The 14,816-nt window shown below is 43.7% G+C and overlaps 1 protein-coding gene across 1 annotated transcript; it reads right to left on the minus strand.

Annotated features, from left to right (window-relative positions):
* Positions 1–3,059: 3,059 nt before the first annotated feature.
* Positions 3,060–12,631, minus strand: TMX1 (thioredoxin related transmembrane protein 1). Its single transcript, XM_052783631.1, has 8 exons — positions 12,448–12,631; positions 12,198–12,313; positions 11,344–11,389; positions 10,693–10,821; positions 9,004–9,049; positions 8,815–8,916; positions 6,969–7,038; positions 3,060–6,219 (listed from the first exon to the last, which is right to left on the minus strand). Exons 1-8 carry the CDS (start codon positions 12,588–12,590, stop codon positions 6,041–6,043), a joined length of 831 nt encoding a protein of 276 aa, XP_052639591.1. The 5' UTR covers positions 12,591–12,631; the 3' UTR covers positions 3,060–6,040.
* Between the last annotated feature and the right edge of the window lie 2,185 nt (positions 12,632–14,816).

The raw sequence follows: 14,816 nt of genomic DNA on the forward strand, positions 1-14,816 counted from the left end.
CACACCCCCTTGAGAGCCAAACAGGTCCTCACACTCCTCTTACTTCTGCAGTACAGCTGTGGACCATATTCAGTTTATATCCTGCCCGTTTCTTCGTGCCCAGCACCTCCGGTGGCTCCAGGCTCTCCCCCTTGACACAGAAGATCGAGGGGATTCAGGTCATCCAAAACCAGCACTTGGCCTCCTTGGGTTTTTCTTGTTTTGACGGATCAAACTGCAATTCCAAGACAAATACGGACTGTGGTCTGTCAGTGAACAAGATCTTGGCTAGTCCGAGGAGTCAGGTGGAAGAGATTTACATCAACAGTGCTGACAGCAGGTCTGAGCTTCACTGAAACAGAACAAGCCTTGTGGGTGATGCTAACGGGGTGAGCAGTCTTTCCTTGTCACTGCGGTGCCTACGCTTATGCTGGGAATACAGCAGGGAAGGGACACACCAGTTGAACTTGACCTGTGGAAATGGCATCCTGTACCCCTGTGATTTCAGCCACAGGCAAGAAGAAATCTTTACTTTGAACACCCCTTTCCCTCCAGTTGACAGTCTTGATACAGCAAGCATTCAGAGGGGAGTAACCATCCCACATGCCAGGGAGTTTAAAGGAAGATTCAGAGACAATCTTTCTGAGAAATTACCAGTCACACAAGCGGAAAAAAAAAAAGGACATTGAGGTCCAGGCTCAGCAAAGCATAAAGACTCTGGAAGGAAAAGTACAGCTAACAAAAACATTATCTTTAATGATGATCTTGCATTAACGGTTTCTCATCTAGCATTTTTTAAACTCCTTGATATAGGAGGCATAATTTAGGTTATAAATGAACCTCTTAAAGAGAGACACCCAGAAGATTTCACTGGTGTCTTCTGCCCCTCTGATGTCCACAAGTATTTCAGAACCTGCTGTCACTTCAGGGACATCAGTCGTACGCAAGCCCACATCCACCATTACCCCTCAGCACGTGCCTAGCACTCCTCCCTGGGGCTCGGGCAGGCAGAACTGGAAGCCCAGATGCTTCCCATGACTTCAGCCTCAGGAGACTGAAGCACATGCCGGGCAGCTAACAGAGCCCAGCAGCCGCTCCTGGCACTTCAAGGCATGCGTGCCACGGCTACGCGATGAAATGGGCTCTCCAAAAGAAAAGCATCGGTCCCCGCTGCAGGAAAGGTTGGGTTTCTGATCTACCTTGCACTTAGCCCACGTGGGACCCTGACACCAAGCGTTGCTCTAGTTATTACAATTATCAGCACTTTCTCTCAGGCCAGAGCTATGTCACAGCACAGAACAAGCATCGGTAGGACACGAGCAGAAAGCAGATCGCAGTACGCAGGCTATAGCATTGCCAGGAATAGGGTTCTAGAGGCTTTTCAGAAGGCTGGCTTATGCATGCAAGAAGTTAAGGTCAAATACAAGAAGTGCTACAACAGGTATATGTATGTACTCAAGTACCTCAACACATAAAGGAAACATATTTATTCCTTTTGCAGATTAAAGATGGCTATTAAACATCAGATGCATACCTCAGAGTCAGCTTTCTGGATCTGCCTTGGAGTTAAGAGAATTTCTATAAGCAATGCTAAATAGAAAAGAAACTTGTATCTGGACAGTTTTAAAGAGCTAAGTATGGAAAAGTGAGGAAAAAGGGCAGACTGAGGCAGAATCTCTTCTAGAAAGGTACTGAAGTTAATAAAGCCCACAGCAAGACAAGGAGATCAGCAAGGTAAAGAAAAGCTGACTCAGGAGTGGACTGCCAGGCATCAGCCAGACTGGCAGCCAGAAATAAAATTCAGGGAAGAGCCAAAGGTGATGCTGTTCAGGTCAAACCAAGAACTTGAGCTGATGCAAACAAGGAGATAAGACAGCTGCAGGAAACAGATTCCCTCTTCTTTAGACAAAGAAGCCTTGAAATTATTATTGGCATTGTACTTTGGGGTTTCTAAACACTGAAACAGTGCTATAGCATACTGAAATTTCTCCTTCCCAATCAATCTTTGTCATAACTGAAGCTATTCATTTAGAAACCAGACCTACGGCTGACTTTGGCAATCTGGCACACACCAATTGCTAGCTAAGCATACAGTTGCTTTTTTGTTTCTCATCAGGCTAGACCCAACAATTGGAACTATCCAAATATACTTCAGTTTAACTTTTTCCTTGTTTTTAACTTTGGACTGGCTATTATTTTCTGTTATACATAATATATCGAGTGGAAGAGTAGGGAAGTTAGGCTTGTATGAGCATCCACTAAATTCCCCAGGCAATACATATTCCTTATTCCTGTTGGGGAGGAACAGCAAGAGTATTACTACGCCTCCCCAGAAAACTCCATGCATTCAGACCGAGAGGGGACACGCAGAGCTACCACATTCTCAATAGTCACTCATAAGAGAACAGATGGAGGAAAGAGCAAGGGAACGGGCAAGACAGACTCTCTGATGGCAAGGTTTGCACTGGGCCATTACTCAGGAGCACTTTGAGCGTACCTTGTCTGGATTTGTTTCCTCCTCAAGTAGCCTCTTTCGTTTCAGAATTCAATTCTCAGTTAAGCTTCCCACTCCAAAATAAAGTCACCAATGTTGACCCCTTCAGCTGTTAAGATTTGATATACAGTGTGTAGGTGGAAGAGGGTAGGAGTCCATCTGTAGCTGAAATGATTTCCATGCATTTTACTCAAATGCAAAAAAAGTTACTGAATTTTAAACATCATATGTCACCTCCAGCCTACACTCGTTTTGCAACACAAGAATGCATTTTATCACCATTGCTGTCTAGGCCTGGTATGTGCGAAAGCTCCTTCCCAAACCATCTAACCAAAACAGTAAGTGGTCAGCTCACACTACCATGAGGTACCCAACCCAGTCTCAACTAAAAAACACAAGTACCTCAGTGCAGCTTTAGTTTGAAGTATTATTTGAACTTGTCTTTTCAAAAAGACTTATCACAAATGGTTTGTTAGGTATAGTGTTATAACAGGTTTTTTCCATGGAAATATCTGCAGTTTTGCTTTACTGCAAGATACTGTCTTAAAAGAAAAAAAAAAAAAAAAAAAAGACACACACAGAGGAATCCAAAGCTGGTGGTTATTTTTTACTTGAAGACTCTCTGAAACATTAAAAAAAAAGTATTGTTACAGTTAATTAATTCCTTCTGGAATGAAACAGGACATGCTCGGTCAAGGTGATGATATGGAAAGGGCAGTCTGACTTTTACAAAACTGATATTCAAGCATCATCAATACACACAAAGGACAGGCTCTTACTCACATTTGTTACATTGCAACCTTCGCTCAGCCTCAGTAAACATCTTTGGAATACAGATTTTTAAAAAAATATCAAGAAACTTAAATATTCACAGGACAAAACCATAACATTATTAAAAATATGAACAGTAAGATTTACAGAGATCAGCAAACACAGGCTGCCTATGGATAATCGAAACAGAACTTGCAGAAGTTACACTGATCACAAGCATAGGTCTGCCACACAGAGGCTGGATTCCAGCAACTGGGAACACTTACGACTAGGAGGCAGGTTTGGAATTTGGTTACTTGCCTAAGGCAGGGAGGCAGTAAGAAAAGGTAGGTGCACAGAAGGCAAAGGCAAGGTAAATTAGTGCTAGAAGTTCTTATTGAACCAGGAGTCTAGAATTACAGCAAGAAAAAAAAAAGGTTGTTTGTTCTTTTAAAAGTTAGCCAGAAGTTATCATTATATACTTTCTATATTGCACAAACAGTTTTAAAGTAACTGAAAAATTAGAAAACCCTGCATTTATAACAGCTCCATTTAAATATATTCCAAGCGGAGTTAGCCCATACAGTTCAGCTTTTAAAACAACACAACACAACAACAGCATACAGCATTTCTGTGTCTCGTCTCATCAAGCCCTCTCCAAACTAACGAAATACACCATTTATCAAAAGACAGTACTACTAGTTCTCCTTAGTATATCACGGATTTATTGCTTTATTTTACTAGTGACAAAGGCTAAGAGCTAAACTTTTAGAGAATTTAAGGCAATCCTACAAGACCAACACCTTAAGGGCATTTACGGTGCACAGTGGTCTTCACTCAAACTCCAGGAAAAGCCTGATATTTAAAAATGACAGGAACACTCGGATTTTAACCAAAAGGACCCTTTCAAGCATCAGTTCTATCTTCCTAACTCATAACCCAGCACTGAAGTCGTAAGTCATTCCAGAGCACCAATGTTCAAAAAAAGAAAAAAGAAAGAAAAAAGTCCAAGGAGGAAGTTCCGGGAATCTTACATAGTAACTCATTCTTACTCATCTAAGGACTTGTTGGAAGATCCACTCAGATATTTGGATAGCTGAATCGCTTTTTTCCATTCATAACATGGAGGATGAATAATGACCTAACAGATACACTTAAAATGCAACTTACAAAGAAGCATTCAAGACTGACAAAAAACCATGGCGTATTCTTAACAGCTTTACAAGCTGATTCACCTGCAAGAGCTCTGAATATTGGTTTTTGCAATGTTTCTTTCATATCCCACAGAGTTCATTATGAGCACCTTGTCTGATGCTCTGTCTTCTTACTAATTACTAGGGGAGCCTGGCTTTAGAGAGCCAGGCTGCACTGAAAATATCAAGAGCATTTCCATGTTTGCAGTCTTAATTACTCACAACCAAGCTTACTATTGACACAGTTTTACCAACTGCCAGTCCTGCAAACCCACTCAGATGAACAATGTAAAAAACACCCAAACAACTAAAAACAAAAACAAACAAAACCACCCAAAACGAAACAAAAAAAACCCAGCAAGAACAGACTTGTCAAAAAAACTTAAGCATGCTCAGCATTAGGCTAACCCTTCCCTTGCAAATATTTTGGAAAGTAACTGAAAGAATATGGAAAATTCTTTACAAGCAATGCAAGATAACAGTGGTCCAATGCGCACGTGCATTCTTTTTATTTCTACACAGAGTGAAAACAAATACCATACAGAAAACAGTAGACTACAGTTGTTTAAAGAAAGAACTAGGGTAATTGTTTTAAGATGGTTTTGTCAAAACAGAAAAGATGACTTTCTGTAAAAGAAATTAAGAAGCAGTTATTTCAACTTCAGACCAGGTACAGCCCGACTGGATTTGCTGTAAAATTTGATTAAGCAGAAATCACTGATGATGTATTAAAAATAAGCAGAGTCCTACTGCCATCCAGCAGGATGAATGGATAGGATCTACACTCAGCAGAGAACCCTGCATGTAAACTATTCCCATCTGAATCAGAGTCATTGAGACAAACAAGACTTCATGGTGCTATTTGTAATTTTTTTCTAGAGAAGAATTACTTCGCCACGAAGCACATAAAATTTTCTACAGCCTTTTCTAAAAGAAATTGATGCAAATAGCAGGCTTCTGGTCAGCCAGAGAATCCACACTACACAGTGCTTGTGGTAACTTCCATCTGGGAGGATGGCAAAGACAAGCTCTCTAGCTTTTGTTCAGAGGGCAGCTTCTGTTCCTCTAAATGACGATAGCAACTTTCATCTCTTTGGAAGAAGAAAGATTGGGGGGTTTGTAGCACTCATTGTCATAGCACAAAGCAGAAGTTCTTGTCACATAAAAAGCCTGGAACGTGTCCCATAATAACTGAAGGAACTTTTCCCCTCAGCATTTCTTCAGAGCACAACTAGGTAAGATATATATTGAGAAATCTTTTTGAATGCTTTAACAGCAAACAGGTTAGTGCATTTTCCTTGCTAATGTTCCCTAATGCAACAAGTACACTGGTTTACATTCTGTTAAAAAAAAAATCCCTATAGAACAAGTGATTCAAGAAGCCACATAAATTATTTCTTGGTACTTCTCTGCACAGAGACAGGAGAAGTTTCAGCCATTTGCAACAGCATGTTTTAGTTTTGAATACCTTATGCCAAAGATGCTTTCTTTTTTTTTTTTCTGAATTCAAAAAATGCATCAATATTACCATGACAGGAGTCATTCTTCTCTTGAAGCTGAAGGATTTGACATTTATCTCCTTTTAAGTTGGTGACTCAAACACTAATCCTGCATGCAAACAAACCTAAGATTTATCCATTGTAGCAGCAGGGTTCACTGGGCGCTGCCTTACAGTGTTTGGTGACGAGTTTCTGTTGGACACCTCTTTACCCTCTGTTTCATCATCTGAGATATCTTCCTCATCTGCTTCTTGCTCTTCATCCAGCTTTTTCAGCAGCTGAGCTGACTCAGGGGCTAGCTTTCCTTAAGGAGAAAAGAAAACATGCACACACAAATAAACACCATTACCATGTGAAATACACTTTTTTCTTTAACATCACAGGCTAGCACAGAATTTTAATTAATTTAATCCAGCTAGCACTTTCCAGTATCAGTCGCTTAAACTGCTATCCTCGGTAGAATTGTTGCTAGCATGAAGTTACCCACAGGTCAAGTATTAACAGATTACAGATTACCTAGACAAGGGAATAGAAAACTTCATCCAGCTTTGAAAAAATGACTCTGGTTCCTACAAACCATAAACCAGCATTCAAATGTTCTTCCATGACTTAAGATTACCTTGAAAAATTCCAGAGACTAACCCCAAACTGAATCACTTACTATCCACAGAAACGCAAGTTCACTTTTAATCCTCACTTTGCTCCTAAAACTTAGGCAAACCCCCAGCTTAGCAACACTAAGAGCTCCACTCAAAACTTTTATCCCCCTGCACATATGGAATTTCTTATCTTGCAGGTATGAAAATGCTGTAAAAACATTTTTTCTATCTCCTAAAAAAGTTTTTTAAAAATACTTTAGCTTTAGCTAAATACAAAATACAAACTCACTATAAACCCTAAAGGCAAACAGCTGCAGGTAAAGCAAAGCATCCATCACAAGTGTAAACTTCTACACTAAATCTCATGTCCTGCAGACACAAGTTACATACTGATACTTATTAATTAAGATTTACCAAACAGCTTCACTGAATTAGAAGTATACAGTGGGCTTACTTGAATGAGGGTACTGTGGTGGTCTGTGCCTTTTGGATGGACAGATACAGTCTGCTAAGAACACCATTATCTGAAAACAAACAAAGACAAGTTTAAACCTCCAAACATCCTGCACATTATAATCAGAATCATTTAGGTTGGAAAAGACCCTTAAGGTCATCGAGTCCAACTGTTAACCTAACACTGCCAAGTCCACCACTAAAATGTGTCCCTAAGCGCCACGTCTACACGTCTTTTAAATACTTCCAGGGACAGTGACTCAACCGCTTCCCTGGGCAGCCTGTTCCAGTGCTTGACAACCCTTTCAGTGAAGAAATTTTTCCTAATATCCAATCTAAACCTCCCCTGGCACAACTTGAGGCTGCTTCCTCTTGTCCTATCACTAGTTACTTGGGAGAAGAGATGGACACCCACCTCGCTACAACCTCCTTTCAGGTAGTTGTCGAGAGCGATAAGGTCTCCCCTCAGCCTCCTTTTCTCCAGGCTAAACAACCCCAGTTCCCTCAGCCACTCCTCATAAGACTTGTGCTCTAGACCCTTCACCAGCTTCGCTGCCCTCCTCTGGACACTCTCCGGCACCTCCATGTCCTTCCTGTAGTGAGGGGCCCAAAACTGAACACAGTATTCGAGGTGCGGCCTCACCAGTGCCCAGTACAGGGGGACGATCACTGCCCTGCTCCTGCTGGCCACACTATTTCTGATACAGGCCAGGATGCCGTTGGCCTCCTCGGCCACCTGGGCACATGCTGGCTCATATCCAGCCGGCTGTCAACCAGCACCCCCAGGTCCTTTTCCACCAGGCAGCTTTCCAGCCACTCTTCCCCAAGCCCGTAGCGCTGCATGGGGTTGTTGTGACCCAAGTGCAGGACCCGGCACTCGGCCTTGTTGAACCTCGTACAGTTGGCCTCAGCCCATCGATCCAGCCTGTCCAGATCCCTCTGTAGACCCTTCCTGCCCTCGAGCAGATCAACACTCCCACCCAACTTGGTGTCATCTGCAAACTTACTAAGGGTGCACTCGATCCCCTCGTCCAGTTCACTGGTAAAGATATTAAACAGAACTGGCCCTAATACTGAGCCCTGGGGAACACCACTTGTGACCGACCACCAACTGGATTTAACTCCATTCACCACCACTCTTTGGGCCCGGCCACCCAGCCAGCAAAGAGTACACCCGTCCACGCCATGAGCAGCCAGTTTCTCCAGGAGAATGCCGCGGGAAATGGTGTCAAAGGCTTTACTAAAGTCCAGGTAGACAACATCCACAGCTTTTCCCTCATCCACTAGGCAGGTGACCTTGTCATAGGAGATCAGGTTAGTCAAGCAGGACCTGCTTTTCATAAACCCATGCTGACTGGGCCTGATTGCCTGGCTGTCCTGTACGTGCCACATGATGGCACTCAAGCTGATCTGCTCCATAACCATCCTCGGCACCAAGGTCAGACTGACAGGCCTATAGCTCCCCGGATCCTCCTTCTGGCCCTTCTTGTAGATCAGCATCACATTTGCTAGCCTCCAGTCAAATGGGACCTCCCTGGTTAGCCAGGACTGCTGGTAAATGATTGAAAGTAGCTTGGTCAGTGCTTCCACCAGCTCCTTCGCCTCAGCACCCTTGGGTGGATCCCATCCAGCCCCATACACCTGTGTGTGTCTAAGTGGTGTAGCAGGTCGCTAACCATTTCCCCTTGGATTATGGGGACTTCATTCTGCTTCCTGTCCCTGTCTTTCAGCTCAGCGGGCTGGGCACCCCGAGAACAACTGGTCTTACTATTAAAGGCTGAGGCAAAGGCAGCATTAGTGTAATACACAGTAGTCACGAGCCAATCTGTTTCAAGTGCTTCACTTACAAGTCCCAGTATTAGTCCTGAGAATAGAGTTGCCAACGCAAAAACAGCATAGGAGCCCCAGGCTGGTATCCCGACATTTTCTGTTAAATAGCCATGGCAATGCTGGAATAAAAGACAAGAGAATCATTTCAAGAAAAGCTGAACACCACATCTGTTAAGATAAAATAAAGTAGAGACCTAAGCACATACCCTGATCCACATTGACAACTGAAACAAAGCTGACATACTGCTCATCCTGAAACAAAGCAGAAAAAAGTAACTGAAAACATCTTTAAGCCAGTCACATACCTGTACCTTCTGGTTTGCCTGACTGGTCATTATTTAGTCCCATGTTGAACAACTTTCTGCTCATGTCTAGTTTCCCTTCTAACTACTTTGATTTTTATCTTCTGTTTTGTCTTCTACTTCAGTAAACACTCATTTCCCATGAAGCTACTTTCAGTACCAGCATCAGCTTGTATAATGTTCCACACATGGACAACTACAAATTCACAAACTTCACTGACTTGCACCTGCTGGCACATGAATTTCAGTTACTTTTGTTTATGTTCCAAGTTATATTTGGACCAACAGTCTATGAGAAGCCAGCTGAAGCTCTGTTGAAGATATTAAAAATTAAGCATCTGGACATTTTATTAAAAGAAAAAATTAACCTATTAAAAAAACATCAGGTCATATAAGAACTGAGAGATCTTCAGACACTTAAGTTTAGCCATATCTTACATACAAGCAAAAAAGACCAGGCTATCTGCCATGTATATTGTGCCGATTCTGACATTTCCCTGTTATTGTGAAACTACAGCATTAAGTATTCACTATCTGTAAAGGAAAGGAAAATTTGAAACATGAAGCCAATTTAAGTTGCTAATGAGTGAGCCATAGAAGCAGCCTGCACACCGTTTCAGTATGCACAAAAAATGGAGCTGGTACTGCACACTTCTAATAGAAAACTTATTAATCCTAAAAGTAGTAGCCTGTTTCACACATTCCTTGGTGTGGGTTAATACTTTGGAGGAGATCAACCACACAGTTTGAAGATTCAAATAGCACTGCAAGTAGACAAAGTAGCAATGTTGAGCCTCCTAGAAGAGCCACAAAAAAATATAAAGTTTCACTCTAGCATAACACTTTATGAACTCAACAGTGCTACAGCACAGATGTTTCAGCCATCATTGCTCTAACAGAAGAAAAACCATGAACAATTGGGTTTATTTGCCTCAACCAATGGTGTTCCTGACGTGCTTCATCGCTCACAGTTACTTAGCTACTCTGAAACCATCACACAGTATTTGCAGCAACAACTAAAAGCGCTTCAAAGCCACAAAACTAGAAAGTATTCCAGAGAGCACATTTCTTCTCAGGCTACAGTCTTCCCACTTCACTTTTCCTTCAAGGAAGTAACCTTCATCCTTCCACTCTGCTTTTAACTTTGCTACAGATATCTCTTCTTAAATGGCCAGCCCACATCTTACAACTATGTTGCTACATTATTTTCCAGTTTTTATTGCTAATTTCCTAGAATTTAGCTGAGCAAAACACCTTTCTACTGTGTAAACAAAAAGAAGAACTTCAAGTGTCAGTAAGTTACCTACAAAAGATTAGTAAAACAATACAGCCACCTCTAACTATTTGAAGCCTTAAAGTAAACCTTGCTCAGGACATCTTTGCTATGCTTGTGCACACAATCCTCCCACAGATGATGGAGGCATGACTACGCACCCATCATATTCACATACTTCTTACCAGCATGGAGCTGATGCATGAGCTGTTAACAAGGCGGCAGCACCAGGTGAGGCACACCTAAGGACCTGTCCCAGCACGTCCTTAAAGTGTGCATGTTTGACAGCAAATTATTATAAAAATCACACTAAAACTTACAGGAAAGAGGAAGGACCAAACCATGATGAAACCGGTTCAATAGATTTCCATTCCTGGTCACTGATGAAATTTATGAAATCAGTTTTAGTTCTTGCACCCTGGTATCTCCTGAACTCTCCATCTTTACAGCTGTAAAACAAACAAAAAAAGTCCTTTATTTTAGACAGTCCAAGCATGCAGCATTTGCTTCCACTCAACACCTTCCCTCCCATCACCTTGCTTATTTTTTATTTAAAGTTTTACTTTGCTTTAGATGATATGAGCTCTAAAACATCTTCCAAAAATCTTGACTACACATATTTCTAGAATCTTGACTCCACGTGTATCTTGGCTAGCTTTAGGTTGCGATTCCATAAAAAGATAATGATCTTCCTAATGGACTGGCTAAACAACTGCATTAAGATCAACCTACAGAGAAAAGACTGCAAAACAGAAACACTCGTGAAAAGACAGAATAAATAAGGCCTGAAGGGAAAAGAAAAAAAATCAACTGGCAGTACTGTAAGGTCACAGCAGTTAAGACAGTGGTTGTCTCTGTGTAAAGTAACTTACATTCTTAAAAAGCATGGCAAGTCCTATTCATTTGCCCCCAAAGAAAGGAAAGAGAAGTTGTCTCTCCTCTAAAAAAATCCTGCAGCATTGCATACTTACTGATAGATGGTAGGAAGAGCTGTTATGATAAATCGCCCACTTAATCCTATAAGAAAACAGTTATTTTCAGAATAGCAGAAGAAGAAAAGGCAAGAAACATTATTACACACCAAAATAAAAACAGCTGCTCCCCCAGGTATCAATCCCTAATTGCAATCAAACACAAACTTGTGCATATCAAAGTACTGCACACAGTCTAAAAGGAAGGTCCCTGGACAAAGAGCGAGAAAATTTCTCCATGGGGAAAAAGGGATGTCCAGGGATAACCGTTCTACATGACTATTTTGGCTATAGCCCTTCAGAGAGAGATGCTCTCCTTTTCCCACATGATCTGCAACCTCCAGTGCTTCTAGAATACAAGAAGTGAGGCAAGTTTCAAAAATTCTTACGCGACTTTGGAGAAAAGTATCAGCATGGTGAAGGCAATTTTTACAACTCCCACACAGACAGGAGGGCAATTCAGAGAAGCGAGCTTCAGCTGAGGGAGACCAGATTGCTTGTACTCCCTTTTACTAGCAAAGAGAGGTACTACTACAGGGAAGGCTGAAACCACATTTTTACTCTGTATGACGCTTCAAAAGTATGCCCCACAATCTCCTTGAAATCCTCCAGATCACTCTATAGAGAAATCCTCTTGCTCCCTTTATCTGTTAAGAAAGACTAGAGCGTTCAGGCAACACATCGCAATCTGCCTTCGGTAGAGATCAGTAAAAGATCTTTATTATTTGCTATTAATTCTGCTTATTTCCTAAAAGCCCATACGCTTGCACCAAACATTTTCCCCGAGCCCTCCGAAGCCCAAAGCCACGGGGAGGGGGTTTAGGAGCGCACAACCGTCCCCGCCAGACTCTCACCCGGCTGCTCCGTGACATCCACCTTGGCAATATTCACTTCCAGGTCCTCGCCCCACTCGGCAAACTTCTCCCACTCCGGCTGCAGGTTCTGGCAGGCGGGGCACCAAGGGGCATAGCTGGGAGCGGCACAAGTCTGTTACTAACCAGCACCGCTCGGTCCCCCGCGGCCTCAGAGCGGGCCGCTGAGAGACCCCCCCACACGCACCCCCCTCCGGGCCCCGGCAGCCCGAGCGACCCCCTCCCGACTCACAACTCCACCATCCACTCGCCCTGCAGCAGCTCCCGCCACATGCCGTCCGACAGCACCTTCACTGGGCTCCGCTTCCCCAGCGCGGCCGCGCCGGCCGCCAGCGCCAGGCACAGCAGGGCGCACAACCGCCCGGCGGCCGCCATCTTGTCCCCGCTGCCCCCGCGCACGCTTCCGCCTTCCCACGACGGCGAGCGAGAAGGGGAGGTACTAACGGCATGCGTCACTACTGGCTCCGCCCCTTCCACGCCCTGGCGCATGCGCGCTTGGCTCCTCCAGCGCTCCGCAAAGGTTTCTGCGGCCGCTTGTTTGGGCGGGGCAGGTAAGACCTGGGGGGCGGGCTCAGGGTGAGCGGCAGCCTATAGAGCCTCGAGTTGTGGGAGATGGTGGACATCAGGTCTGGCCAATGGGAGGCGCCGGTTCCTCCCCCGCCGCCTCACAGGGAGCCGCTCCCCCCCGCCCGCCATGTTCGTGAGGGGCGGTGTGGGGCGGCCGGGAGGGACAACGTGGCTCCTTTCTGTGGCAAGTCCCGCTCCCAGCATCGCCCCGGCGTGGTGGGGGAGAGCCAGTGCTTCCCCCTGGTGCTGTGCAGGGGATGGCATCTCCACAGGGAGCCCGGCCCTTCAGCCTGGCCCTCCGTGGGCAGTGCGGGCTTTTTCTGTCACCTTCTCTCACGCCCTGACGGCAAACAGCTGCACAGGAGCAAAAGCAGCCACAGCAAATATTACAGCTGTGTTATTCCCCTATGCCTCGTTTCCTGCCCGAGGAATGGGAGAGAGCTCTGGGCACTCGGGGCAGCTTGCGGCCCACAGTGAGGTGAGGAAACTGCTGTATGAGGTGATGAGGAGAACAGCTTCCCCTCCCTCCAACCCTTGCTTCCCTCTACCACATCTTTAGTTACTGCAGAAAGTAACTTAGTACTTGAGTACTTAGTTCTCGAGCAAAAGGCAGGAAAACGGTCACTAGTAACAAGCAGACAAATCCCACATCATTTCACTGCAGTCCATAAAACACCTTAAGCTTTTCAAGGGAAGGAATCTCTTTTTTTCCATATGCACATAAGTTTCTCTGCTACAAAGTTTTTTCCAGCCCTTGGTCAGGAGGTATGATAATGTCACCTTTCCTTTTCTGCCTGGATCATTTCTTTCCCTGCTTTTTTTCAAAGGGGCCTTTGCCATAATTTCGTACCCCACAATTTAGGGCCTTGGCAGGTGGAGAGCGCTGGTCTGCAGCACCCATTAGTGCAGGAAAGAATAAATCAGTGTTTGGGTGTGGGGGTTTTTTCGATTTTGGCAACTTTTCTATAGTACAATGTATATGTTCCTTTACATGGAAGAACACTAAGGCATTACTAAGGACTTGATGAAGCTTGTTATTCATCAATTCAGGGTTCAGTAATAAATCACTGCTTGCAGCACTCTTCCTGCTCACTGCCATTCCATTTTAGTCATAATTGAATTTTTGAACTTTGTTATTGATAACCCAAGAATACCTCTGTTCTGCATCAGTAATGAGATGAGATGCGGAGAGCTGTCTTCAGTTCTTCAGGGCAGCAGTACACATCCTGATAATGTAAGATGCGTTGAAGAATAAGTGCATAAACAAATGTGTTGCGTTACCATGTGGACCGGAGGTTGGGTGACTACCAAGCCATGTGGCTTTGATCTGCATCCTAGGGAAAGTGGCTAGAAGCATGATCCCACCTTTTATTCATGATGAATAAGAGGATAATTAAATGTTCCTTTCTTCGGTGCATCCAAACAGATAACTGCTTGGAGGATGAATTTGATTTAATCCATGTGCAGGTTAACAAAAGAGAAAAAAATGTGACAGTGTACAGGCAACAACAGAAGCAATTGCAACACAGCCTTTAGATGACACCACAGGAGAGCTTTTCTTGGACCAAGTCCCACCTGGAAGGGCACATGTGGAACTGTGAGACAGGAAAAATGATCTTGCCATTTAATGCTCCCAGGCTGAAGGAGAAAGGAGCTGGTAGGCATTCACCGTAAATAAAGAGTAGCTTCAAAGGCACGCCAAGCTCCCTATGGAAACAGCTTGAAAGACTCTGAAAAGTATGACTTCATACTTCCTTCGCTTGGTTCCAGTAACTATATTAAGGGTAATGACTGTTGTGAATTACTTTTTATCTCCATTATTATTACATTGACATTGTCTTGTTTCTTTGTAAAGTTTTGAGGCATTTCAGAACAAGAAAGCCTTGACCATATCTTTTATGGATTCTTCCTCCAGCCTATTCACCTCAGCCCTCCCAAGCTGTATGGAGAAATGTCTGCCTCGTCTTTCAAGGTTCACAGTAGAATAAAGAGATTTAATAACCTAATAAACACGAGATGGCTCTGAGTGATCTT

This window comes from Harpia harpyja, chromosome 3, assembly GCF_026419915.1.
Source record: "Harpia harpyja isolate bHarHar1 chromosome 3, bHarHar1 primary haplotype, whole genome shotgun sequence".
Taxonomy (NCBI): domain Eukaryota; kingdom Metazoa; phylum Chordata; class Aves; order Accipitriformes; family Accipitridae; genus Harpia; species Harpia harpyja.

Coding starts and splice junctions, on each gene's coding strand:
- TMX1 (XM_052783631.1), bottom strand. CDS start 12,590: ATGGCGGCCGCCGGGCGGTTGTGCGCCCTGCTGTGCCTGGCGCTGGCG. Junction 10,822..11,343: donor GCTCTTCCTACCATCTATCA/GTAAGTATGCAA, acceptor TTTGTTTTACAG/CTGTAAAGATGGAGAGTTCA. Junction 8,917..9,003: donor AGTTGTCAATGTGGATCAGG/GTATGTGCTTAG, acceptor CTTTTATTCCAG/CATTGCCATGGCTATTTAAC.